Source organism: Dryobates pubescens, chromosome 33 (genome assembly GCF_014839835.1).
Source record: "Dryobates pubescens isolate bDryPub1 chromosome 33, bDryPub1.pri, whole genome shotgun sequence".
Classification (NCBI taxonomy): Eukaryota; Metazoa; Chordata; class Aves; order Piciformes; family Picidae; genus Dryobates; species Dryobates pubescens.
Window position 1 is genome coordinate 7,968,526 of NC_071644.1, and position 26,525 is coordinate 7,995,050.

The 26,525-nt window shown below is 43.9% G+C and overlaps 1 protein-coding gene across 1 annotated transcript in view; it reads right to left on the reverse strand.

Annotated features, from left to right (window-relative positions):
* The window catches only part of CFAP74 (cilia and flagella associated protein 74), a 37,461-nt gene extending 11,597 nt beyond the window's left edge, over window positions 1-25,864 (reverse strand). Inside the window, exons 1-23 of the mRNA XM_009906871.2 lie at window positions 25,730-25,864; window positions 25,157-25,247; window positions 23,754-23,900; window positions 23,484-23,582; window positions 21,654-21,758; window positions 20,339-20,512; window positions 19,683-19,793; window positions 18,425-18,527; window positions 17,238-17,395; window positions 16,671-16,881; window positions 15,615-15,782; window positions 14,414-14,581; window positions 13,806-13,924; window positions 12,913-12,979; window positions 12,416-12,505; window positions 11,131-11,304; window positions 10,441-10,603; window positions 9,755-9,867; window positions 8,907-9,029; window positions 7,939-8,060; window positions 4,165-4,293; window positions 1,403-1,490; window positions 918-1,091 (exon numbers count right to left, since the gene is read on the reverse strand). Of these exons, the coding sequence (XP_009905173.2) occupies window positions 918-1,091; window positions 1,403-1,490; window positions 4,165-4,293; window positions 7,939-8,060; window positions 8,907-9,029; window positions 9,755-9,867; window positions 10,441-10,603; window positions 11,131-11,304; window positions 12,416-12,505; window positions 12,913-12,979; window positions 13,806-13,924; window positions 14,414-14,581; window positions 15,615-15,782; window positions 16,671-16,881; window positions 17,238-17,395; window positions 18,425-18,527; window positions 19,683-19,793; window positions 20,339-20,512; window positions 21,654-21,758; window positions 23,484-23,582; window positions 23,754-23,900; window positions 25,157-25,247; window positions 25,730-25,853 (3,021 nt within the window). The 5' untranslated portion in view covers window positions 25,854-25,864. The remainder of the gene's footprint in view (window positions 1-917; window positions 1,092-1,402; window positions 1,491-4,164; window positions 4,294-7,938; window positions 8,061-8,906; window positions 9,030-9,754; window positions 9,868-10,440; window positions 10,604-11,130; window positions 11,305-12,415; window positions 12,506-12,912; window positions 12,980-13,805; window positions 13,925-14,413; window positions 14,582-15,614; window positions 15,783-16,670; window positions 16,882-17,237; window positions 17,396-18,424; window positions 18,528-19,682; window positions 19,794-20,338; window positions 20,513-21,653; window positions 21,759-23,483; window positions 23,583-23,753; window positions 23,901-25,156; window positions 25,248-25,729) is intronic.
* Between the last annotated feature and the right edge of the window lie 661 nt (window positions 25,865-26,525).

The following is a 26,525-nucleotide window of genomic DNA, read 5'->3' on the forward strand; positions in this document are numbered from 1 at the left end:
GAAATAATTCAGCAGGCCTAGCCCCCACAAAATTGGCAGCTCCTGTGATTAATTCAGCTTCCATGTCAACTTCAAGCCAGTCAGAAAATACCTAGGCATGGCTCAGGATGCTTCCAGTAAGCAGTCTGGACTTGGCCAGATAACAAGAGGGCTGGAGCATCTCTCCTGTGGGGCAGTCAGAGAGTTGGGGCTGTTCAGCCTGGAGAAGAGAAGGCTCCATAGAGACCTTAAAGCAGTCTTAGTACCTGAAGCAGGCTACAAGAAAGCCAGGGAGGGTTTCTTTACAAGTGCTTGTAGTGCTAGGACAAGAGGGAATGGATTGAAGGTTCAAGAGGGGAGACAGACTGGAGATTAGGAAGAAATTCCTGACAGTGAGGGTGGAGAGACACTGGAACAGGCTGCCCAGGGAGGGTGTGGATGCCCACTCCCAGGAAGCATTCAAGGCCAGGCTGGATAAGGCCTCAAGCAACCTAGGCTGGTGGGAGGTGTCCCTGCCCATGGCAAGGGCTTGGAACTGGATGATCTTTAAGGTCTCTTCCAACCCAAACCATTCTGTGAATCCTGCTTTACAGGTGAAGTGTTTGAATGCAAACTGTGTGATATCCCTGAGCCTCAGGGCCAAGGCAACACCCCTGATCCTGCTTTATTTAGTAGTGTAAGCAACCTTGGAGTCTGACAGAGAAGTGCACCAGGTATTGTGGGTATAAACCTCAGGTATTCTAACAGGATAAAATTAGCTAATCATGGTATGGAGCTGAGAAGAGTCAAACCTCCTCCAAGGTGTTTATACTGCTTGGAAAATGCTTTCAGTATAACAAGATGAAGTTCACACAACCCAGCAGCAGGACTGATCATGTTTCCATAATAATTAAATGGAGTCTGATAGCTGCACAGGTGTGTGGGACACAACTGCATACCTCTGGAAGTCCCACGAAGCCGAACTCTTGTGGCAAGAGGGATTTGTTTGTTAGCCTGATGCTTGCCTGCACAGCCTCATAGATTGTGCAGTGCCCAAAATTGATCTGTGCTGGACTGATTTCCAAAGCAGAAGTGGTAACAATTGCATGGACAGTAAAATTCACTTTTTTAGCCTGCAACAAACAGAAGAGCACAGGACAACCACCTCCATCTGTCACACTGCCAGGACAGGATTTAAGTGAAATGTCATCAAAAAAAAGGGCAGGAAAAGTTATTCCTTGACAATATTTAAATATGGATGAGCACCAACTAGAAAGGATTTAACTTTCTGTAGTGTAAACAGTCTGTGTCATCACTAAGCATCTTGTACTGGTATCATAATACTTCTACTAGTAAAGACCTGATCTGAGATTAGGGATCATTAAGTGAAGATTCACTGACAGCTCTTTTCAGCCTGATAACCAGCAGCACACAAATCTCTGACCTTATCCGTCAGCAGTATTGTCACAGGAACTTCCAGCACTCTTGTGTCTTCATTAAAATAGCTCCCTGCATCTTCAGCAAGAGAGTGCCTAGAGATCAAAAAGTTCACTCTGTCTCAGGAAGCTGTTTTGACTGTTTTCCAGTTAGGAGGAACAAGAAACTTGTGAGGGATGCATTTCTGATCAACAAACAATCCTCCCCCTCCCGCCCGGAACACAATCGGTACTGAAGGTTTAAAAGTTGCATTATTCAGGGCAGGATTTTGGACACAGGAGTTTAAGGAAGTAATTCCCAGAGGTCTGCAGCCAGTCAAGGTTTTTAAATGCCATCCAGTCATTTAAAATACTGAAAAACTGACTTCAGAGTATAAACCTCCTGCATCTCTGCTGCAACCTCAGCACATCACCAACCCAGCCCTGCCAATGTTTCCTCCTGACACCAGAGTTAGTTCATTACCAGGCAGCACCAAACGGCTCACAAAGCACAGAAACATGAAACTGTCCTGGTTTCAGACAAAACTGAAACAAACCTGCAGGCCAAGTGTCTGGTCAGGCACCAGATAGTCACTTACAAGAAATGTGTGGCTCTTGTGTAGCTGAACCATCTTGCTATCATAAGCTTAATTTCAGAGCTTCAAGCCAAGACAAAAGCTCCAGCATTTTTAGCTCTGCTGCTCTATTTATAGTGTCTTACAGCATCAGAGTGAATGGCTTCCTGTTCTTAGGTCTCCACAGTGCTAATGCTCCTCCTACTACTACTGGAATTACGTGAACATTTCTCCTCCACTGTTAAGGAATAGTTAGTGAACAGTTAATGTGTGCAGGCCCCACTCAGTCACCATGGTGATCTGAAACCTTGGGGGTTGTAATTTTGCAAGTCTGACTTTAGCAGGTGATCTTCAAAGGTACTGTGAACTTGTTTAAAGATAGGAACTAGGGTTAAAGACAATAGGAATAAAGTATCAGCTTTCCCTTTGTCACAGGACACTTAAACAGTGAAAGAAATTCATCTATTAAAAAACCATCCAGAGGGGAAAAAGTAATTTTAACTGCCTGGACACAGCCATGGGCTCTAAATTAGCTGTGATGCCCTGGGGAAATGCTACCCATGTCCTTCAGTCTCTTCATGGTTAAAAGCAATTGCAAAGAAGCATAAAAGCCAAATCAAATTTAGCTTGCCAGCATCTGCAGGACTAGTTCCCAATGTAAAAACCCCTAAAAGCTGTGGTAAGTGGGAATTCTGCAAGTCAGCAAATCAGAGAATGTGGCTGCAAATAAACAGAACATGTCTGCTTCAAACACCCCGAGAGTCACAAGCCTTGGCACACCTGAGCAAGCCTTCCAGTGTGCACAGAAAGCTCAGGAGGACTTCCCAAGCCCTCAGCCACCTCTGCTGAATGAGTGCTCCTTTCCACTTGTGTGTGACTCTGCACGCAGCTCTGCCACTGATACAGCTTATCAAACTGACTCAGCAAGGCAGCATCTACAGAAATGTGTCACTAGCTCAGGACTTCACAGCAGCTTGTAGCAGGCTCATCTTCCTCTGGCACACACACTTTCCCTGTGTCAGGTCTTTACATCTGATCTCTAAACTCAAACAGCCAGATACTTACTTGGTGTGTCAGAAATGCCTTAATCCCATCAAATCTCCTTTCTGAAGCTTCCCCCCTTTTGCAAAGGAAGATTAAGTCCTAAATCCAAGCTATGCTTCTATCCACTCAGTAACTGTAACAGTGCCTCACAGCAGCTGAAGGTTAGGAACTGACAAGTGTCATCATAATGGTTACTGTTGTTGTAATCTGATAGGATTTGAGATGTTGGAAAAACTGTAGAATACTTTTAGTTCTTAGAATATTAACCTGGTGACAATTCTGAGACCAGTGGTTAGAGACAGAATCCTGAGAGGCTGAGCACATCAGTGAAGAGCCATCAATGGGACTAGATAATGTACAACCTAGGTTAGGACCTATCCAACCTATAATGTGGGTAGTCTGTGAAGAAAACAGCAGGTTTGCAGCAGCAGTCACTGCAGAAGCTGCTAAGTCTTTGGCTGTAGCAGAATTCAAGTCTACATAATTTAATTAACACTGACAAGAAACACAGTGCTAATTTTTTGTAGGATGGCAACCATGAGATAAAACCAAGTGGTCAACAGGAGCTCAAGTTGAAATTTTTAAGAGCTAGAATTCTTTGTTTCCTATCAGAGTTGTGTTTGTAGACATAGCTGTATGATGGAATGAAGAGAACTTGCTGGGGTCAGGCTTTTAGCATGGCAGAAAATGTTACAGAAATTAAAGATCAAGACATTCATATTTTGGAGCAGAAGAGAGATGGGTGGGAGGTCTGAACAGGAAGGCCAAGCATTCTTACCTTTACTAACAAGCACAGGCGTTCTTGCCCAGAAATTATTCAAGCAGTGATCCATGAAGTAGCCACCTGCCTAGATAAGCTCCCTCTTGGAGAAGCAGAGCCTGCCCACAGAACTGGGAGCATCCTACCAGCAATGCAACTGCTAGGATTGTCATCCTGCTGCTATCACCACAGGGAAAGCATTTCCTCACAGGTATCTGAGCCAAGTTAATTTCCTCCCAGAGCATCTGGCAGCTTTCAAGGGGGAGAATGGGGGCAGCCTAGGACTGCACTGACACCAGCAGTGTGAGTCCAGCCTGCTACTGCATGAGGAGAGAAAACACTTTGACCTGCTGAGGCTTTCCACCTTCAGACATTGCCTTAAATACTGGCAGGATTAATGTGGTGAGGTTACCTGGGCAGGAACTTCAAGTGCAGACTGAAGGATGACTGGGCTTGAATGTAACCTGTTTTGGGGTGCAGCTCCATGTGCTTTCTCAATTCTTTGCACAATTCAAACTTCAAATGCAGCGTGGCTTTTGCCCTGCAAACAGATCAGACATGCTTAGGGGGCTTTGAGACCACCCCTACTGGAGTTGGTGTTGTCCTCCTGCAACATCTGCTCCTGGAGTTGGTGTTGTCCTCCCTGCATCTCTACTCTGCATTGCCATTATAACAATTCCAAGCCTCCTTTGAAAAAGATGGGCCTGCAAAACCCCTACAGCAAAAGCACACAGTTGTATTCTTGTTTAAGTACAGAAAACAAGCTTTTAGAAGTGCTGTAAGTAAACCCAGTTGTATTTCAAACCATACACAACTTATGGGATAACAATCATTGAAGTGCAGTCAGGGCAGGGGGAAGGCAAAGCCAAATGATTGTGAGGTATCAGCCAGCTTCTATTTCCTCCCATGTGAATCAAGAGATGACTCATGTCATGTTTGACATCCCTGACTGCTTCTAGCTGCAGCACAGGACCCACTCAGGATGGAAGAGGAGCAGTTGTCTTGTGTTGCTGGATCTAGGTTACATAACAATCGGTGGTGAGTGGGATGCAACAAACACACACCTGTTCTGTCTGAGAAAGGGAAAAACACAGACCAGTGACTCCTAAGTGGGGCCAAGATGCTGCTAAATGACTAATAAGCACCTAGCCTGAGGTCAGAAGAAGCAAAAGAATGACTCTGAAAGAGCATAATACACCTAAACCACCAACCTTTGTACCAAAAATTAAGCCTCTACAGGCAGGAAAAAGCCTCCAAGGCAGGGCGGGGTTGAGGGGTTGCTGCCTTACGCCAGAAATGCACCGAGAGCTCTGCTGCTTTTGGTTTCCCTTCCCAAACCCGTGGTGACTTTTTACATCGACATCACAGATCTCCAACAGCAGAGGTTTGCAGGGCTAGAAGTCATAGTGTGGGACTGTGCCACACTGCTGGGACTGCCAGTTCCTCTGCTAAAATGTGTGATGTCTGCCCGAGGAATGGCATACTGGAAGCGAGGAAACACCTCCCTGTTTACTTAGAGTTCTGGCCATGTTGTGATGCAGTGATGGCCACAGACCATTCCCTGCTCTGGAATTTCAAACCCAAATGCAAAATTGCCCAGCAATTTACAAATATTTCAGCTTGTCATTTTCCTTCTCTTGGACTGGTTTACAAGCTGTCAGTCCAGATGGTCTGCTCTAAATCAACAGCTCCAGCATGTGGTACTGGGAGCCCAGGATGATTTCTGGCTGTTGACAATCTAGGAGAGCTACACACCACTTCATTAAATCACTGCAGATTATAACCTGCCAAAGAAATTACTTTACAAAGTGATTTATACTGGACAGGATTCTCATGAGACATTTTCACCCTCTGTGCTGCTTGTTTGTGCTTCCTGATTACTGTATTTATGTGGCCAGGAAAAAAACCAACACAACACAAAACAACAAAACAAAACCCCAGAACAAACCCAGTATTAACCTCCTGCAATTCCACAGAGCTTGCTGGGGCACTCAAGTGCCAGAGCTGTTTAACTTCACAACTTGATGCAGACAGCATGTGAGAGTGCAGCAGCAGTAAGACTCAGGTACATTCTTGCTGCTCTGCTGCTGGCAGGTGCTGGTGTGGCCTGGTGGTGAGTGACAGGCTGGTCTAACACAGCATCCTCCTCAGATCTACAGACTTCCCTCGATCAAAGTTTTAGCTTTGGTTGTTCTTTTCCTATAAGTAGTAGGTAGGGATTGGAGCAGAAATTTCTAAGGCTATTCCTGAATAGCAGGAATATTTAAGTATCTAATTAACATTTAATTACAGAATCTGTGTTCTGGAAGGTATGCTAATAAGATTTCACACCTACTGGGTCCAAACTTCAGCTCTCAGTAGCTAAGGCATCAAATAGCTGGGCTGTAGTAATCTCAGTCTCCTTCAGTGACTACCACCAGCAGTAGCTCAGACAGCCCTGTGGTAACTCTTGAGCTGACACACAATTCACACAATGCTGCTGTAACAAACAATTAGCTTTGGCTGTGTGCTGATAGTTGTTTGGATGCTTCCTTGCTAGCCTGATAACTGTCCTTGGCTCTGGATCCTTTGTCTGTGCATGGTTCCAGAGCACAGACCTTGGTGCCATTACCCTTCCCCAGTTTTTCACTACTGCAATTAACAACCAGCTACTTCCTACTCTAATGTAAGGAATTTCTCTTGACTGATAAAATTTTATAGCTGTTCACAGCAGTTTAATTCTGTTTGAGAAGTGGTTTGATGTGTACCATGTAGCAAAGAGGCATCCTTTGATACCTGCTACAGCAGAATTTCAATAGCTATTAGAGAGAGAAGCATCTCAGGCACGTCTGAGCGATAGCCATCTACTCTTGCAGGATAAAAGGTAAAGACATCACATTCCTGCACATTAAATACTCTGAATTGCAGCCTAAATGAGTGTACAAAGATATCTCTTCCTAACTATGGAGAATTGGGTGACAACACAAAGACTTGATTTGCCAAGGCACTAAGGGCAGTGGACTACACATTAAGTGCTCCTAATTTAGTGAAATTTGGCGAAGGCCCAGCAGGATTTTTCCCTCAGTTCAGAAGTTTTGCCCTAAGCCATTTGACAGCTACTATCTTTGGGATCCCCTTGAAATCTTCAGTTTTCATTAGGAGAGTTATTCTGTTTCTATACTTAAAAGTTTTATCCCTGTGTTATCTAGACCAAGTAACATCACTTACATAACCACTTGTGCCTGTCATATCTGTAAGCTGAATTTCTGAGATAACAGCTTTCTCATTTCTTTCCAACTGTGAAGAATCTCTGCAGCCTGTAATTCTGGTAAGAGGTTTAGAATGGATGCCTTCCACAGAACCTCTCTCCCCCCCACCCTCCCACAAACCCACCCCAATCCTATTTAAATAGCAGCTAAGGAATGCAAACTGTTAAAATAAGCATTCAGTGGTGACTGCACTGAGTAGAGGGAAGACACCCAGCACTGGAAGACAATGAGAAGTTGATAAAACCACTGTCTAATAGGATGAAATCTCTGGGAGCCAAGGAGCTGATGGTAGCTTTGTATCAGTGCAAACAGAACCAGTCTCCAGACATCCCTGACTTGGGCTGCAGAAACCCTTTCATTTCCCCTCTGATCTGCTATTTTGGCACCACCCAGGTGCTCACAAAGTGTCTGTCACTGCAGTGCCTGAGGCCTGCAAGGGTTAGGACACTTTGTACCCCTCCCCTTTTGTATAAATGCCAAACCAACATGATTTATCATCCAGCATCAAAACCCAAAGCTGGAAAATCTGGTGATTGACCTGCTCAGAAAAGAATAGTTGGCATGAGGCTTCCAGATCACAAATCTCCCATGGACTTTAATTAAAGGTAAAAATAGGTGAGAATTAACCATTCTTTCCTAAAATCTCCTGGCTGGACCAATTAGACCCAGATAGGATGTACCACCACAGAGAGGTCATGGCTACACCTGTCCTGGGGATCTGGGACAGCAGGACAGCCCAGTCCAGTTTCCACAGCAGCATGGAACTCAGGGTGCTTGTTATAATCAGGATCTCCTCCTGCCATGCTGAGGGGAAAAACAAACTCTTCTTCAGCTTCTTATCATGACAAGTTGGGTCTGGCACATTGGAACCTGAAGGCATCACCTGAGATCTCATGGTGTGGCTACAGAAGGCAGGTGACAGCGAACGGGGAGCTCACCTGCTCCGAATGATGACGCACTCCTCATAAAGCTGGTCATACCTACAGATCTTCAGATCCACACTGGGGCTGGGCACCCAAACTGGCACATCCAGGGAAACTCCAACAGCACTGAAGTACAGCTGGTAACACATCAATCAGCAGTGTCATTATTTCTGTTGGCCTGAAACTCCTACTGATCTAGACAGAGCAAGACTGTCTGCAGTGAGCCACAGCTGAGTGGCAGCACAGTGCTGTGCTTCCTAGCATGATGCTGGGGCTGATATCAGTGATCACACAGCCCCAGCCTGGATAAAACCATCCTGGAGGAGTGGGCATCTACAGGAGCCTTCAGCAGGCACCTGCAGCTCCTTTTGCAGACTGCTCCATCTGTAGAGTGTGCAGGGAGCCAAGACCAGCCCCCTGAGCTTCTTGGAAGGTTGGGGTTTTTGAAAATCTTTTTCTTTTGCAAGCTTCTGTGAACTGTTCCCAGGCAGAATTTGGCTTCCAATGAAGTGTAGAATCAAAATATGCTGAAGTGATAACTAAAGTTGCCACTTCTTCCAGCTTTCACACATCAGTTTCACTACTGCATGCTAAATAATTCCAATTCTGATATATTAGAAAGCAAATAAACAACATGGGTTGGGGACAGAGGAGAAGACTTTGGTATTTGTCTCCAGGACATTAGAGGTTTTCCAGCATGATGTTTGATAAAATGGGGATATCAAGGTAATTTGCTTCGAAATGAAAGAATCAAAGTCTTCACAACCATACTGCACTAGATTTCCAGAGTTCCTCCCATCAAACCACACCATACATAATCATGTGGTACCTCAACTATGCTCACAAGCATAGCTGTCCTCTGCCTCCTCCCCCTGCTTCTAGCAACATTCTGAGCTCTTCTAGCTTCAGGGAAAAGCAAAAGTAGGAGGATTTCAAACTCCTTCCCCAGCGTTTTGAAGCAAGTCTTGCACAAAATCACTCACTGGTTTGCAGTCTGAGTTGGCAAAGGTGATCACAAAGTCTGCCCGCACGTCCCCAGGGAGAGCTGGGACAAAGACAATAGGCAGTTTGACTGAGCTGAAGGCTCCAATTTCACCTTCAGTAACCTGAACAAGAGGTAAGATGCTGTTACCAAAAAGGACTGGTACATTGGGTGGTAATAAATTGCAGTGAAATAAAAAAGCAGGCTATACTCATACTATACACACACTCTACTACACCTAGTCTGTAACCAAACTGAGTACACCCTGCAAGGGGAAAAAACCAGTCTTGGTAGCTCCGTAGGTTTATTGTGGCAGGACACATTCACAACCAGGCATGGTCAGAGCCTTACTGAGAGTCTCCCTTTACTGCAAGGCTGTGTATGACAGCTGGAGGATGTGCTGTACACCAGAGTTTCCACCACCCTCAAGATCTGCTCTGCTGATGACAGCACTATGTCTGCCTGCTCTTTGTATGCAGAGGCAGAAGCCACAAACACCAGCACAAACCAGGATCTGGATTCTGGTGCCCAGGCTGCTTAATATGGCTCAAGTTGTGAGGTTTCCCAGACATTCTTCCTGCTCCATCTTTTGTGTTGTCACTAAACTTCCTATGACTGCAGAATGCACAGCAGAAAGTCTGACAAAGTCAGCTCAAAGAAGTCTTCAGAGATCAAAAGAAAGAGCACATGGCATGTAATTTCCTTTAAAGAACTGACTGTGGTACAGTGAAGTCCAGTGGGCTTGAAACTAATCCTGTGCTTAGGCAGTTCCCACCAGAGCCAAACCAATTTATTTGCTGTAGGCTTAGTCTGGTGAAAACCTTGTCCATTTCTCAGGATATTTATTACCTTTCCAAGCATGATTTCCACTGGTGTCTCTTCAGGAGAAAGTGCCACTAAGTTCTGTGCACTGTCTGTGCCTACAGCTGGTCTGGAATGCAGCACATCTTGACCAAGTTGTTCTGGGGGGAAAAAAACAAAACAAACACACAAAAGAAAACCATAAAATGCTGGAATGCATCAAGAAGACAGATAATGAAATTGAGGAAGCCTTTCTTCTACAGACTGGACTTCATGAAGCTTATAGTAAACATCAGGAATGAGCTGGAAAATGTCTGAGGAGGTTCATCTTTCTGCTTCCTTGTTCCTAGAATTACAGACTGTAAAAATAAACCTGTCATGTGGATTTCTATTCTGAGCAGTGGGTATTCAGTTGCTGAGACAAGAATGAGAACAATTCTGCAGTTTCTGTGAGCCAGTTGCTTTCTGTATTCTTCTGAGACTGAATTGTTGATCACTAATGAGAAGTGAGACTCTCTGCTGCCTTTGATATAATGGTGTCAGGACATTATTTTTAGTCATGTTTTGTGAGGCAGCATACAAAGAAGTGTAACATTACTACTACAATGATGAGCTGCTTCATTTACTGAGCAACTTTGCAAGCTGAATGCCACAGTTCATGACAGGGAACTCTACAAAAGGATAAAACTTAGCCTGGGAACAGCCCTGCCAGTTTGCTAAAGCTGTCACCTCACCTGTGGAAGCGCTGCTCAGGCTCGTCCCAGGCTGCTGCTCCACCTGGGCTACACACCAGGTCACTTCTTTACTAGGATCAGAAGAGATTTCTTCCTTCTTTTCAACCACAGGAGTACTGCTGACTTTGTTTACAGAGACACAGTCACTGACATGTGGAGGAACCTATCAAAAAACACAGCAAAAAAGCATTTTCTGCTGTGAGTGCTGATCCAGCTTCCACCAGCTCTTATTTTATCACCAAGCTGCAGATCAGACTTGTGTTTTCTTGCAACTGTTCCACGTCAGAAAGGGAGAAATGTGTTGCACTTCTAAAAACTGCACATTCCACTACAACTTCATCAATGAGCAGATTTAATTTTTGCTGGCTGCCCAAAAAGAGGTAAATAACAGAATGGGAGTGATAGAATATAGTGTCAGTTATTTCCCAATTAACAGAACTAACATTTCTCTAGTGGAAACACAGGCAGTTCTATGTCAAAACTAAGTCTGCTGAAACTAGACTTCTGTTTATTATACACCTACAAAAGACAGAATACAGAAGGAAAACCATGGATACAGCCAGTGTTATTTCACAAACTGCTCTGCCCAAGTCCCTTCCAACCAGAGCTGCTGTGTGATTCTGTAAGACTCCACCAGACTCTGCAAACCTGAATGTTTCTCTTATTTCAGAGGCATGCTTTTGAACCTACCATCGCTCCAGGAGAAGATTTGGCTGTTGCTCTGCAGGCACTGCTGTCACCTGCTGCCACCTGAACTCTGAATCTTGTTCCCAAAGCTCCACTGTTTGTCACTTTGATGGTCTGTGAAATTCTCTCCCCCACCTCATGGCTGCCAAAGTCAATGAGCTCTTTATCTAGTGCCAGCTGTGAGAAGATAAACCATTAATTACTATTGCCCCAGATAGTCAGTAATGTCTATGAAATGAGCATCCACCTTGTCAAGAGCAAAACTTGAAAGTTCTTATTATCATTTCAAAGGCAGTATCAAGTAACAACATGAACCATGGGCACTCCTTCTGCCTCTTTCCAGAAGCCAGCTCACTAAACAATGTCAGCCTCTCCCATTCCACTCCAATGGAGCAAAAAATGGTTAACTTCTGTTTGTAGCAGCAACTTCCTGAAGTGTGCAGGTAGTTACTCTGGAAGCAGGCAACATCTACACACCAGTTCAGCATTGCTCCTCTTGAGTACCAGAGAAGTGGTTTTGCTAGCAGCAGCCTGAGAAGCAAGGATCATTTAACATCAGAGGGTGGCTGTGTAGCAGCCTTGGTGGCTGTGTAGCAGCCTTGGTGGCTGTGTAGCAGCCTTGGTGGCTGTGTAGCAGCCTTGGTGGCTGTGTAGCAGCCTTGGTTCTTGACACTATGCTGGTTTACAACCAGTTCAAAAAGTAACACACTACTACATACAGGATTTGGAGTGACTCTGTAGCTGGGTACATGATAACTAAATGTTTGTCATTCAAGGTCACTCATCACAAAGACAACCTGGCTGCTTGCTAGCATTCTGCTTACAGCTGAACTCTTCCCACTTCCAAGGCATACAGAGCAGGAGCTCCTGATGGTGTGAATTTTCTAGGTGAAGAAAACTGCTCCTCTGATCAAAGATTTACATGTTGGCATTCTGCTGCATTGTGCATTCTCAGCTCCAAGGTTTCTGAACTGAAAGCCAGGAGTCCTATACATGTACTCAGATTTAAGTGTGCAACACTGATGTGGTATCATTCCAGCTCCCTACTTCGCTTAATTCCACTCTGAAGCTCAAGTTACAGTGCATGGTCAAGTGAATCCATGAGGGTAATTCTGTGTCACTCAGTGTAATCTGGGAAGCTCAGGAATGAATCACTTTCTGGAAAGAGACTCTCAATTTAAAAAGGAAAGAAAAGAAAAAGAGATGTAAATACTTCTTGCTAAATATTTTCACTTATGTCCACCCCATCTCCCATTCTCTGTGACTGCTGCTGAACAAAGTCACTCACAATGCATCTCTTGGCTGTGCATTTCAGTGGAACAGAGAAAGGACCTGTCTGTGCCATAAACATCACCTCTCCTTCCAGACTTTCATTTGCCTAGAAAACAACAACATAATCCCAAACAAGTAATTGGCAAAGATTTCATCTGTGCAGTCTGATGGAAAATATTTGCAATGGAAATGGATCTCTACAGGTACCACAGTCCTGCTTTAAAACAGTCTCTGGTAAGTGCTTGGCTAACTTGAGCTAAGTGGCAGAAATCTTCTCCTTTGGAGCAAATTACAAGACACACTCCAAGGATACTTAGTGCAGACATTTCTCCATACCCTGCCCTCAGAACGTTCTGTATTGCAGTTTAACAGCTTGAGCATGCACACAGCAGTACCTTCTCCAGCAATACAGTTTCTCTCCTTGTTAACAGCGAAGGAATTAGACTAATGATGTTTTTAATCAGACTAGTGGATTATGCCAGGACTCTCACCACTGTGTAACTCAGCACTTACCATTGGCTTAAATGCTACCACTACTTCACAGGACATGCCAGCAGAAATTTTGCCAGGTGGGTCAAAACTATGGAGATAATTAAGATAAAACTCCATGTTAAAGTTATGCATGAAACATCCAGCTCCTACTCTGTTATCTGTAACAGCTTTAGGCTACTGTGGCTAGTTATACTGTGATACTGATACTGAAATGTATTATGAGTGGGTCAGAATGAAATCCACACATGACTTCAGAGCTAGCAAAAAACTATCTGCATGTTCAGCTGAGCAGCAGAGCAAGTTAAAAATTGACATGCTCTGCTCAGCTATGCATCTCCACTGCTCTGTGACTAAAGTGCTGAACATCTCTACCAAGATCTTCCACTGCAGCTCAATTCACGCTTTACAGCTCTCTGGTGATTCCATTCAGTCAAGAGCTAGAGCATGTTCAGGTGCCAGTGTACTCTTAGAGGGGTTAAAAGGCCAAGGAATGGCTTAACTATGCACCCTAATTTTTCTTATCAAGCTAGAAATTCCAAGTGCAATCTATCACTACAAAGTGGCAGTGGGTAGTGAGCTGTAAAACCATCTCTGGAGCATGAAATCAGTTACTGTGGTAATACAACTTCTTTATTGCACTGGGCTATGACTAAACACTCACAGAAATGGTTTCTTCAGGTCAGTCAGCCATAAGAGGTGAAACCTTCCTTTTTATGTAAGCCAAATGAATTTGGGATGTCTCCCATTTATCAAAAGAGAGCTTTAGTTTTGGGTTTTGTTTGGTAGTTTGTGGTTTGGTTTTTTTTCCCCACTGAAAACTTACTGAAATCTATTTCATTTCCTACAGAATTTGGTTCCATCTGTTGTGGTACAAAGGCAAACCAAACAACCAGTCTGCAGTCAATTTGACTTACTGAATCCTGATGAAGTCCTTGAGGCACTCACTGACTCCCACCACTCTGCAGGAATTCACATGGTAGGATGCATTTATCAAAGCTATCTTCTTTTTGTAGGTTTGACCAACATCAAAATCCTTGGAATTCCAAAGACATGAGGTGGTGTGAATCACAGGAAGTGGCAGTTACACATGCCATGGCAGAAACAACTACTGTTACCACAGTGGTGCTCACAGTCTCTCCTGGGATCACAACCCACTGTCCTATAAACCCAGGAGGCAGAGCCTTGCTCCAGACCCTTCACAACACACAGCCTTTGGAGGCAGGAGCTCATGCTCCATGGGGCACCACAATCTGTGTCTGTATACAGTGAATGAACAGTGTACACACTGCCATAATGTCACCTTCATAGTCTAGATGTGACAATTTAGATAGTGGCAAAGACAAGGAGTTTTTGAGGCCAGAGAAAAGGCAGGTACTGTTCCAGGTCTGACCTACTAAAGACAAGAAGATTAATTTATTTTGCTTTGTTCCCAGTGCACCAGAACTTGGCTGGAGACCTGGCTATAGACACACAGCAGGTGCACACACCAGCCTCACAGAGCCTGTGCAGAATGGCCACTAACCTTGAAATGAATGCAGCTTGGCTTACTATAGAAAGCACGTTCCCTGCATTCATGACCAGACATCATTTGCTTAGTTCCAGTTTGAAAGCCCTCCACGTTTTCCTCAGAAATAGCTTTTTTCACCATTCTTGTAGCCAGCTGCTTTGGATCCAGCTCTTCTTTGGGTATCTAAGAAAGAACATCAGTATGAAACACTGTGACTGCTGGCAAGTGTGATCACAGAATCTGTGGCTCTAAGTGGAGAAGCCTGCACATGGAATCTTTAGTACCTGGCCAGCCTTTGTCTATTTCTCTCCAGATCAAACTCAGTCCCCAACTTCCATATGAAGAACTGAATTCATTCTTTGCTTAGCATCACCCCACGCTGTGATGTAGTGTTTCCCATGGCAATGGTAGCTCTTCTGCTTTCAAAGAGGCTTTTCCCCCCTTCAACTTCTTAAATATTCGGGGGGGGGGGGGGGGGGGGGGGAAATCAGCTAACTTCAGTGGAACATTTCAGTTCTGATCCAGTGCTTCTTCCACACAGACATCAATATCTTCTGACTATTTCTTTTTGATTATCAAGTCTGCTCTTAAAGGTCCTCTACATTTCAGAACAAGCAGTATATGCAAGTAAACCTGGGGTTAATTTAACATCTTAACTATAGCATTCCACTCTATGGAGTGCATTCTTTACTTCTGTTTAGAGGATATGCTTTGCTAGAAGCCACATTTGTCTTTGCCTGGCATGGTAAAACCAAGTTGTTTCCATGTAAATCAGCATATGTTGCTAACTCAACAGAAAGTCATGGTTGGGGTTTTTTTCAACCCAAACAAGTGAACATGATGTGATGTCTTCACCTATCTCTGAACTAAAACTGAAGCATTGTTTTCTCTTTATGAGAACAAACACTACAAGAACAGTGTCAAACAGCAATTGCTGTGATGAGATTCTCACATCTGAATCTTGACATCTGTGTGCAACTAACTGCAAAACAGGTAATTGGTGTTTTTAAGCAAGGTTCCTAAACCAGCCACTGACATTACACCAGTCTTCTACAACTGCTGGAGAGGCAAATGAACCTTTGCAATCCAGGGAGGTATTTTTACAGATACTGTCAAAGTTTTGCAAAGATAGCTGCACAGCGAATCAGTTACAACAGGATCTCATCCACATCACTTTGGCTTTTCTATTTCTGATAGGAGGTATCCCAACATTTACCTTTTGACCCCAAAGTCCTGGGAACTCTGGTTCTAGCAGGGTCCCATCCCTCTCCTCATCCTCACCACTTTCACAGAGCACACCATGGGGTGCTGCCTCAGAAATCTCTCCTGCAGAAGCAGCTCTCTCGCCAGCTGAGGAGCAAGCTGATGGAGACCGCTGTGACTTCTGGGAAGGAACAGAGGTTTTGAAGTTAAAGACTGTTAGAGGGTAGTTACTTCAACAGTTAACAGTTTCTGAGAAGATCTTTTAATACCAAACTGACAGCTTTATAAAGCTCAAAGGTAAAAAGATGACAAATTAAGTCTATTCCCTCTTAAGACACCAAATACAGACAAAATCTTACATTCAAAGCATCTCTGACGTTAACTGAATACTACAGAAGGCTAGAAACTCATCCTCAGGCGTAGGATCACTGACAGGAGTGTCTGAATGCTTTGTGTCACATAACCACAAATCTGTTGTTTTGCTGGAGTATGACAACTTTTAACAACTATTTCTCCCCTGCCCCTTTTGGTTTAAGACTGCACAAAGCCACACATTTCATCAGAGAATTCAATTCACTCCACCTCCACTCCCCAGGGCAGTACTCCCCAAACTACTGCACAGAGGAAACCAACCACCCAGGAAGCTCAAAGCTGAAGCAGCAGTCTCCTGTCAACACCTCTCTTGTACTGACAAACTGGTCTGAACTCTTCCTCAGGAATGAAGGCAAACAGACAGCAAGTGAGGGTACTTTACATGGGGTTTGATGCCTGCTGCAATTCATGTGTTTGATAATTCACCATTCTTACAGCTGCCCTTAAAATGAACACCCCCCCCCACCAAAGAGGACAAGGTCTCTACTGAAGTCAGCATCAGTCAAGAAAGAGACTAATGGCGGCAAAGAGGCCTAGTAGAGAGATTACTCCCCACTTGTTCTGTACTGTCTGGTATTTGTGGCCTGTGTTATTCACAAGCAAAAGAATTCAGAGCCCTGAACCTTGGGGAAAAAAGCCCCAAACAAGTAACATCCAAGTGCACCTGAAGCCAGTTGGTTGCTGGGCCCTGGTTTACCTGTGCCGTTGCCCCAGCTGAGCGTCCGCAGCCCTTCTCAGCGACGCGCTGCCTTCTCCTTCTCCACAGAGAGGAATCCTCACGTTTGCCACCACCCTTCACTGCCTTAGTGCAGGCCTGACTCTTTTTCTGCTTGTCAAGAGCAGCTTTTTCTTGTAAAATCTGAGCTACAATGGCAAGTTTTCTTGATTTCTGCAGTTCTCTAGAAGCTCTGTAATGCAAGGTTGTAAGAAACATTGAACCAGCCCCGGTGGTTTGCTAAGAATACTAACTACACTTCAGCTGCTTTTAAGCCTTTAAGCTAAAGAGCAAATCTTTAAATTGGGTGCAGTGGTAATTTGTGTCAAGACACCCCCAGGTGATTCAGAGCCTATTTATACATTTTTGCTGACTAAATATATTCAATTATTTTATTAACATGGTTTTATTAACAGTGTAAGAGTGAGCTCACTCCCTGGAGACAGCATCAGAGAAGTTAGCATTTCAGAACCTGATGAAGAGCTCCAATATATTCCTGCCTCAGCACTGGTAAAGCAGCTGAGAGATGATACAGATCTCACCACTTACTGCTTCTCCTTCTCAAGCTCCAACTGTCGCTTATGGAGGAAAATTTCCTTGACAACATTGCCTCCTTCTGCTAGGATGGCTTCCCTCATCTTCATCTCCTGTTTCTTTGCCTCCAAGGCCACTGCTCTCTTCCGAGCCTGGAGAGCTTGGAGTTTCTCCTAGGAGGCCATACAAACAGTTACATATTTGATTCACTTAAAGAGAAAGCAGAGAAGCTGGTGCTGGTGCCCTTACCCAAGTATAAATTTGTGGTATTATCTGAAGTAGAACTTACTGGTTTTAATATAAGGAGTACACATGGGGTGCTGAGCTGCAGAAAACGCTGACTACACCAGAGCTGCTTCTTTACCCTCCTAGCCTGCCTCTGAAAGGCTACTCAGTGAAGCAATGTGAAAAGATACAGTTCTAATCAGATCAGTATTAAATTAAGATCATTCCCTCAGGCCCTACAGAGCATAACAGCAAAGTAGCATAGCTCAGAAACTCTAAGTTCACATTATTTTTTAAACAACTGGGGGTTTCCATATTTCAGGACCTGAAAGGGCCTACAAAAAAGCTGGGGATGGACTTTTGCTAAAGGCTTGTAATGACAGGATGAGGGGCAGTGGCTTTGAGCTAGAAAAGGAGAGACTTAGACTGGAAATTAGGAAGAAATTCTTGACAGTCAGGGTGGGGAGACACTGGAAGTTTGTCCAGGGAGGCTGTGGATGCCCCTTCCCTGGAGGTGTTCCAGGCCAGGTTGGATGAGGCCTTGAGCAACCTGGGCTAGAGGGAGGTGTCCCTTTCCATGCAGGGGGGGTTTGAAACTGGATGATCTTTAAGGTCCCTTCCAACCCCTCCAAACCATTCTGCAGTACTAAGGTTCTGGGTGTCCTCCATATGAAGTACTTCTGCATTTGGATCCAAAGAACTGGAAGTGCTTCTGGCTTTCAGAGGACTTCTTTGTAATCTGCATGCCTCTGAAGAGTCATTCTCCTAGCACCACCAGACTGCTGACAGAATAAACTCTCTACACAGAAGTGCCAAAATCCCCCCATGCCAACCTAACACCATTACTCCTACATTCTCCTGTTTCAAGACTTGGTCAGTGCTCTGGCAGCATCCCCCCCCCAGCTCTGCAATGCATGAAACCCCAGCAGCCCCCAGGTGAAGCTCTGCACCCCCCTAGGCCAGAGCAGCAGCAGTACCCTGCTGGAAGTCAGGCTGGCGTGCAGGGAGAGCACAGCTCGTCTCCGTCTCTCCATCTGCTCCTGAGCTCTCGCTGCTTCCTTTGCATTTCTTTCACGGATTCTGTAAGCAAAGTAAAAGCTTTCAGGCTCACATCCTGGAAAGCTTTTAGTATTAGAATGTTTAACCTGACAAGTAGTAATTGTCAATGTCACCAAACGTTCTCCCTGTAAGCCTCTGTGTTTACTATGATACTGGGTGTGGGTACAGCGGAACAGTTGGGAGCCTCTTCTATATGCAGCACTGCTTGAGCTGCAAGTGCCAACAGGCTTTCAACTAGTTTGCTCAACAACTTCTTTTTTTACAAATTTTGAATATGAAGAATGTCTTCCACATTATGACATATGTCTAGTTGCTAAAAGAAAGACTTCAGGTGTTGCTCACATATAACCACCATCTAAACAATTACACGGGGAGCGCTGAGGCAGCTGCTTCCCTCCGCACTGAAAATAAACCCTAAAAGCTAAACACATCAAACCTGAGAATCATCCAGCTAGCAGCATGGGAAACTAGAAACCAGAAGTGAGGCTGATGGATTTGGTACATTGCTCAGGGAAAAAGAAATCTCTTTGTTTGTTTGCTTTTCTCACTCATTACAAGTGTGCACATGCCACCTAATGAAAACTAAAGCACCACAGACACAGTACAATTATTGCAATCATTTCTGCAATTAAGCCCCAATATAGAAGTACAAGGAAGGAACAAATGTTCACAGTTTCCTTAGTAGCAAAATAGCTCAACATGACAGTTATTATACATACATAAACCTATGAAGGGATTTCATTTACTATCAGCCAGAAGAGGAGCACAAGGAGGAGGCCCAGAAACCACTTTCCCCAGGCAGCAAGACAGTTTTTTCACCACATGGGAACAAAGGAAAAAGAGGTATTTAGATATACTTCCTGAAACCACTTCAGCTGATGACACACAGATGCATCAAGTGTTTCAAATCATTAATGCCTACAATGTCAGACCCCTCTGTAGCTGACCAAAACCTTCAGCTGCAGGGAATCTGAGCACCATTCCAGGGCAGCAAGTAGATTTTCCTCTTTCCAAGTCCCTTTGTGCCATATAAGATTTGAACACTTCACAGCACTGCTGCTGTGGCAGAAGATTTCCAAGAGTAACAGAAGATAGATCTAGCAAAAAAAGGATCATTTTACAAGGAGTAAAGGCTCAAGTATTGTATCCCAGAGAATGTACAATGTGAACAACCACCTTGCCAGGCTTTTTCTCAGGAAGCAGACTGCTTTGCCATGGTTCCTTTCAGCATCTTCAAGTATTTTTTTGCTTCTTTCTTCAGATTCTTTCCGGGCTTCCTCCTCTTTCCTATAAAACACAGCAAACCACCACTGGTAGCAGGGATAAAGAGACCTTGATTCCAACACTTAGGAGTGAGACTGGGGAGGTCACTAATAGATGCTGAAATGAAGACATTAGTCCCTCCCTCCCCTCCCCAGTGGGGTGGGTGTCTCTTCACAAACCATACAGACCAGCGGATGGAGTCTGCTTTCTCTTCAAGAAATCTCCATGAACTTGACCGTAAGTTCAAGGTCCTGATGGCCAACAACAATGCAGACAGCTGCTGTTAGACTCATCCAGCAAACTTCACTTCCTTAGACTAAAAGCTTTCACCCTTTTTGTCTTCAGCAGGTTTATGTTGACAGATCAGAAACCTTCATCTGCCTAACTTCAGGACTGTGGACAATTCATACTTTAATTCTATTTCCTCATAAAGTCTTCCTGAAGCAACACCCAGCTAAGAGACAATACCATTAGTATCTGAATTAGCTAATCCTCTCAACACCTGAAATAGTGAATTGGCTAAAAATACCAAGGAGAAAGGCAGCAGAGTCTGACTTGTAGGCGCTTACTTCTCTCTAGCCCGACGGTTTCCTTCTGCTCGCAGTGCTGCTATTTTTTCCTTCCCAATCCGCACTTCTGCTCGTTCTTGGTATTGCCTCTCCAGTTCCTCCTCATCCCTTCTGAGCTGATCATGAAGGATCTCGTGTTTTCCCAGCTCGCTTTCTATCTGCCACATCTCAAGCCTTTAAAACAAAGTGTGAGCTGTTTCCACTGAAATACTGACATCCCTTCCCTTAAGGCTGTCAGGTAAGAAGGGCTCTAGAGTGCAAATAGAACTCCAGCCAGGTTTTATTTTAGTTTTTGTTTCATTATATTTAAAACCATGCCCTGACAGTGACACAGCTACTGCACCTACCAGACTAAGGCTCATATCTCGTAGCATATCTCATTTTAAAGACAGCAAAAGTAGCAGTTAAAAATAAAGCTGAAGGTTCTGTTGCTCAAATGCAGATCCTCCACAAGGAAATATGAAAACCAACAATTAGGAAATCAGCTTTTCCTTCAGCAGTAACCAACCACAGGGACAGGCCACAGCTTTGATTCTTCTGTGCTTTGCTGAAGGAACTCAGACATGTTCGGGACACACATCAGCAGGTTAACAGAGTCATTGCTGATCAGAATAAACAAATCAAGCACTTGAAAGCTGTAACCCAACCCTGCAGCAGAAGATGCTGCATCCTGGCCAGCCATAGCTGTAAGCCTCTCCTTGTGTTCTTCCCTTGATGCAGTGGCATTAGCAGTTCTACCTCTGGTGCCAAAATAGAAACAGATCCACCTGTTGCCTTCTGCAAAAGGCAATTTTATTCTGTTTTATATAGACCAAATAATGTAGCATGAGTGGATGATCAGTTACAACAGCAATATTAACTCAGCATAAAAACAGACAGCACCACTATGATGTCTCCATCATTCTCAAGTACACTCTTTTCATTTATGCCCCCAAAGAACAACTAAGAGGCACAAATTAGAAGCATTTATGCTCAGAGATCAGTGTCACAGGTTCATTTCAGTCCAGCTTATTTCCCATTTAAAATGAGGCCTGTTTAGGGATATAATTTATGGACAAATCAAAACCTTCATTTGTGTGCAAAACTAATTCAGGGGCTGAGCCACTGCAATCCATCTCCTAAGCAATGAACTGTTTGGGCTTCAAGTTGCTCAAGATCCTTTGCCTTGCCCTCAACTCACATGACCTCAAATAATACAGGTCAACATTTACAAGCAACTTCTGAAGCGATTAACTTTTGAATCCCTTAAAACAGCACATGAATAACACAGCAAAGATTGAGTCCAATCACACTGCTCTCCCATTCCCCCACTTACGTGTTTTCTTTTAGTGTCAAAGTCATTTTCATCTCCAAATCCTTCTCTCTCTCCAGTTCAGTGCACACTTTTCTGTGCACTGCCTGAAGGTAGGACAAGGCTGCACTGTTAACAGCAAAAAGGAACAATCAGGAAGAGAGAGGAACTAATTAAGATTAAAAAAAAAAAGGAAAACCAACCCAACCCCACCAGATCAGCATCAGCAACAGTAAAAACCAGCTTTGAGGCCGAGATTGATGTATTAGAACTCCAGCACTTCCTGCACAGTCTCTTATTCAGGCTTCCAAGTGTCCATTCCTCATTCAGAGGTACAGCTTCCTCCACACTGTTGAAATTCAGAGTAGTGTTTCAACAGCTGAATGTGCCTGTTCATTTCCAAGCTGATAAAAGTAGTACTGTTAACGGCAGTAAGTTTAGGTGAACCTAGACTGGTTAGGCTTTTCAAATGGCACTGCAGCATTCCGTGAGCTCTGCCTGCAATGGCAGCATTGTCACACTGTTGATTTTCTATTTTCCCAGGAAAAGTAGTGGCCAGAATCAACAGACAGTGAAGTGACTGCATTCAACAAACTCCCTTCCTTGAAATGAAAACAGGAGAAGGTTCTTCTGCATGCAGTTACTACTCCTACTTCAAAATGCCAGCACTGGGCACCAGTAACGCTAATGGTAGGTAGTATTTTTGTCATTGCCAAACCATGATGCTTTGAGCTTCATAAGCCAGAATTTTATCAAGCCTTCTTACTCTACTGTTCTCTTCTAAACATACAGATTGTGAGAACTGCACACCCAGATCTCTGTTTGGCCCATCCCAAGCATAAAACCTTCTGCAATGCTCTTCTGTCTTTGTTGGGATTTGTTACCATCTCAACACCCATTCCCAGGAGTCTCATCAGCATTCAACTCCTCATTTTGTTTAAGCAGCTACTCGACTTTGGCAGCTAACCCACCTTTGTCATTCAGCAGTACACTAACAGGAAGACCAACACAGGTCATAAAATACAGCTGCAAGGTTTGTTCACAATACACTGGTTCCTGGTACACAGGCCACCCACTTCTTTCTATTTAAACCAAATGTGAAGAGTACAGTAAATTGCCTCCCACTTGATAGCAGAAGTGTTTCAGAACAGCTCCTGTATGCAGAGCTGCTCCTGAAAGGCATTCCTGCATTTCACAACACATAACAAACCGAAAAAAGAAAAGGCACATATATTTATATGGAGAAATCTTGATTGCAATATTACCAGAAGCAATCCTGTGACCTCTAAAACTGCCACAGCACGTTGGGCTTGGTTCAACCAACCGAAGTGACTAAGACCCTGAGAAACACGGATGACAACAGTGGGCTCCACGGATTTAATACCCCGTTGTTGTTCTGGTTTACAGTATTTGCCTGCCTCCTATCTATCCCTGAGTTTCTACCTCTCTCTGCACTGATTTGCCTAGCAGAATATTACCTCTAGACTAGAAAGCAGAGAGATCAATGACTCCCATCATCTTTATTTCCAAAGGAGGAATTGATGCTGAAAACATGGCACTGCAGCACTGGTGCTCAGCAGCCTGGGACTGAAGGCACTGCTCTGCTCACTGGCTGGAAGAGCAATACCCTGCTCTTAGAACAGCCTTCCAAGCTACTGCAGTTACTTCTTACCCTGACAATAGCAACAGGTTTCACCACAGATCTATCAACATCTTCAATATATGTGCTTAAAAATTCTATCAGCTGCTCAACAACACAAGCAGATTAAAGCAGGGAAGTTGATCTCATTAATTACAGACACACAAACACAGTGGATGCCTGCAGTCTTTGGTAGCCAGAAATACTCAACCTACACATTGCCAGCCTCCTCCTCTTTCTCCATTTCAGTGTCTAAATAATCCAGCTGCATTGCCAGCATCCTGAGCTGCAGCTGACAGGTACTCAGCTTGTCTCTGCAAGAAGCAAACACATTGTTTATTTTGCATGTTCTCTACTCTATTTAAAAAGTGTTCACATCATGGACCTTTCATGGAAAAAACACCCAGATCTATAAACTAACATTTAGAAGAGAGACAGCCTCCCAGGGGTGGATGGTGATGGACTATGTTTGCCTCAACACCAACCTGGTTTTATGGACTGCAAGTTCCTTCTCTTTGGTTAGGTCACGGAGCTCTTTCAGCTTCCTCTGTAAGGCTAATATGGAAATTCTATCTGTAGACTTCATAGGCTGAACATCATCAATGTCACCCAAATCATGCTCTGAATTTCCCCTTGGAATAGAAGCACACAATTAGCCAGGAAAATGCAGTGAGAAACCAAAAACTTCATACACCATCCTTTACTCCTCTCTGGGTTTACTGTTGTGTGGCCTACTCTTATTCTAGCAGAGCTGTTACAAACAGGACCACATAAAATAAGTTAAAAGCTAACATAATATGTACCAGGAGTGTACAGACATGCACTTAAGCCAAGAATTTCATGTATCTAATACCCACATTTAATGCATTCATTACAGGTTTCTGTTTTTGAAATACCTGTGGCTCCTCTTCATTATACCCAGGGTTTGCAAGCTCTAATAGCTTGAAACCTTAAAGGGAACATTCTAAACTGGTTTGAAACACATTATATACAGCTGAACAGTATGTAGGGTGAGCTATCTCCTGTTATCACTGTGCTCTGCTTAAACGCAGAGCAAAAACAGGGCTGCAGGCTTGGGTTTGGCCTTGGTTTCAAATGGTTTTGGTGCATTTTGAGTGTCTCTACTGACAATGGTAACACTGCCAACATTTACCAGCAGCAGCCATATGTGCTATGCAACTTCCCACATACATATATTAATAAACAGCGCTGGAGCTTTCCACCATGCTGTATAACCCTGTGCCAGGTCATTCCAGGGCAGGGATTAGCAGCCTCATTAAAGTAAGCCAAACTGTGCACTGATCTTTGTGAAGAGAGCAGCAACTACTGAAGGCCCCATTCAAACCCCTGAACTCCTTCTCATGCATGACCTCAGTTAGATGTACATCTATTTCTTCAGGAATAAATCCACTGTACCACCTACTTGTAAAAGCAGTGTAGCACAAATCCACCATCACACCCTCCTGTGCTAATGGACTCTACCCAGCAGTACAAAACTTGGTGTATATAAACAAAATGACAATCCAACACTGATGCTCTTCCATGGACAAACTTCTAGAGCACCAGGAGCTGCTGGAAATGAGAAGTAGTGAGGGACACCACCACCACCCATCATCACAGGCTCCTCTGAGAGCAAATTAGCCCACATTAACGTGGTGCCATCACCATGTTATGTGTACATAGCTACCATGGCTTCAGATTAAAGCCTGCCCAGAGCCTGTCTTTATCTTACTCAGCTCATTAGCAGTAGTAACCAACTTAATTTATTGTTTGTGGAAAGGTCTACATGGCCTATGACTAATCTGACAAAAAAGCACAGCTGAATTAAGGCAAAGGCAACTTAACACTATGAAGGAAGGACTGTGAGAACTGGTAACAGGCTATTTACATGCAGGAATCAGATTCATCTTCAGCTCCTTCAGAAGCGACCTTGTCTCCCATCTCGCCACCAGCAGACAACTCTTCCTCAAGCTTGCATTCTAATAGATATTAAAACCAGTTTAATAAATAAACTTGGAACCTTTAAATACAAAGCTCTAGTGTACTTGCTGTGAAGTCCAAATGTGAAGAATCAGAGATTTTACAGCATTACTGCAACATACACAGAAAAAGTCCTATGGCAAGAGACCCAGGAGTGCTGGCATACACCTTGCCAGCAACTGTCTCTGCCTTCATCATGCCTTCATCACCAACAATCCAATGTCCATACAGTCAAATATCAGATTTTTACCACCAATAACTGAATGAAAATGCCTCACAGAGGTGCAAGGTAGAGAATTTAGAGCTGAGGAGACAACAGGTTGGATGTGGTTTAGTTACAGCTGGGTGGTGTAACACTAGGGAACACTCTATGGAACCACTGCACGCAGCATCAGTCAGCCCCAGAACCCTACTCCTCCTATCTACTAAATGAGATGACACAGTATCTTTGTGTGGTATCAAAACAGCTCCCCATTATCACCTGCCCAGTGTTCTTCCACAGGAGAAAACTGACCAGCTTTGCCTTCCTTTCCTTCATCTTCCAGAAATGGCAGAGGAGATTTTTGTTCTTCTTCCTTCCTGTAACTGACCTCCTCATCTTCCATACTGTCAGCTCTTTCCAAGTGACCAGGCTGAGAAAAGAGAAGGGCACCTTTGATTATGCCCACCTACATCTTGAGGTAAGAAAGCATCATCAGTAAAATAGGTAACACCTGTGACCTAACTGGATGCAATCACATCCCTTTGTGCTAGCCACACATTACAGCAACTTTTACTCATCTCTTATGGAGAAGCCTTTACTTCTTAATAGCAATCAGCAAAATAAGACAAACTTTCTGCATATATTTGATGCAGCCTCTTCACCCAGGACCATCAGGGAACAACTCCAACAAACACTACTTGCTCCTGCACTTTATGCAGTAAGTAAACTGTTCACAAATGTTGCTACATTTTAGTGGTATTCAGTAAATTCTGAATGTCATCTGGAATGAGTTATTACCACATGGCTGAATGTTTCATCAAGATCTTACTCATACAGATTTGTATGTAGGATTAATTTTAATGAAGGTTGTGGCTCAGCTTTTGAGTGCATTTCTGTAAATCCTTCTGCAGAACTCAAAAACAAACTACAAGAGAGTAACTATTTTCTGTGGTTAAGGAGCAGGGCAAACACACCATGGAATTAGATGGAAGGAATAAATTAAATTGTAAGAACCACCTTAAAACCAAGACAAAATTCCTGCACTCTGTTAGGGTTGATCTAAGGACTTTAGTGG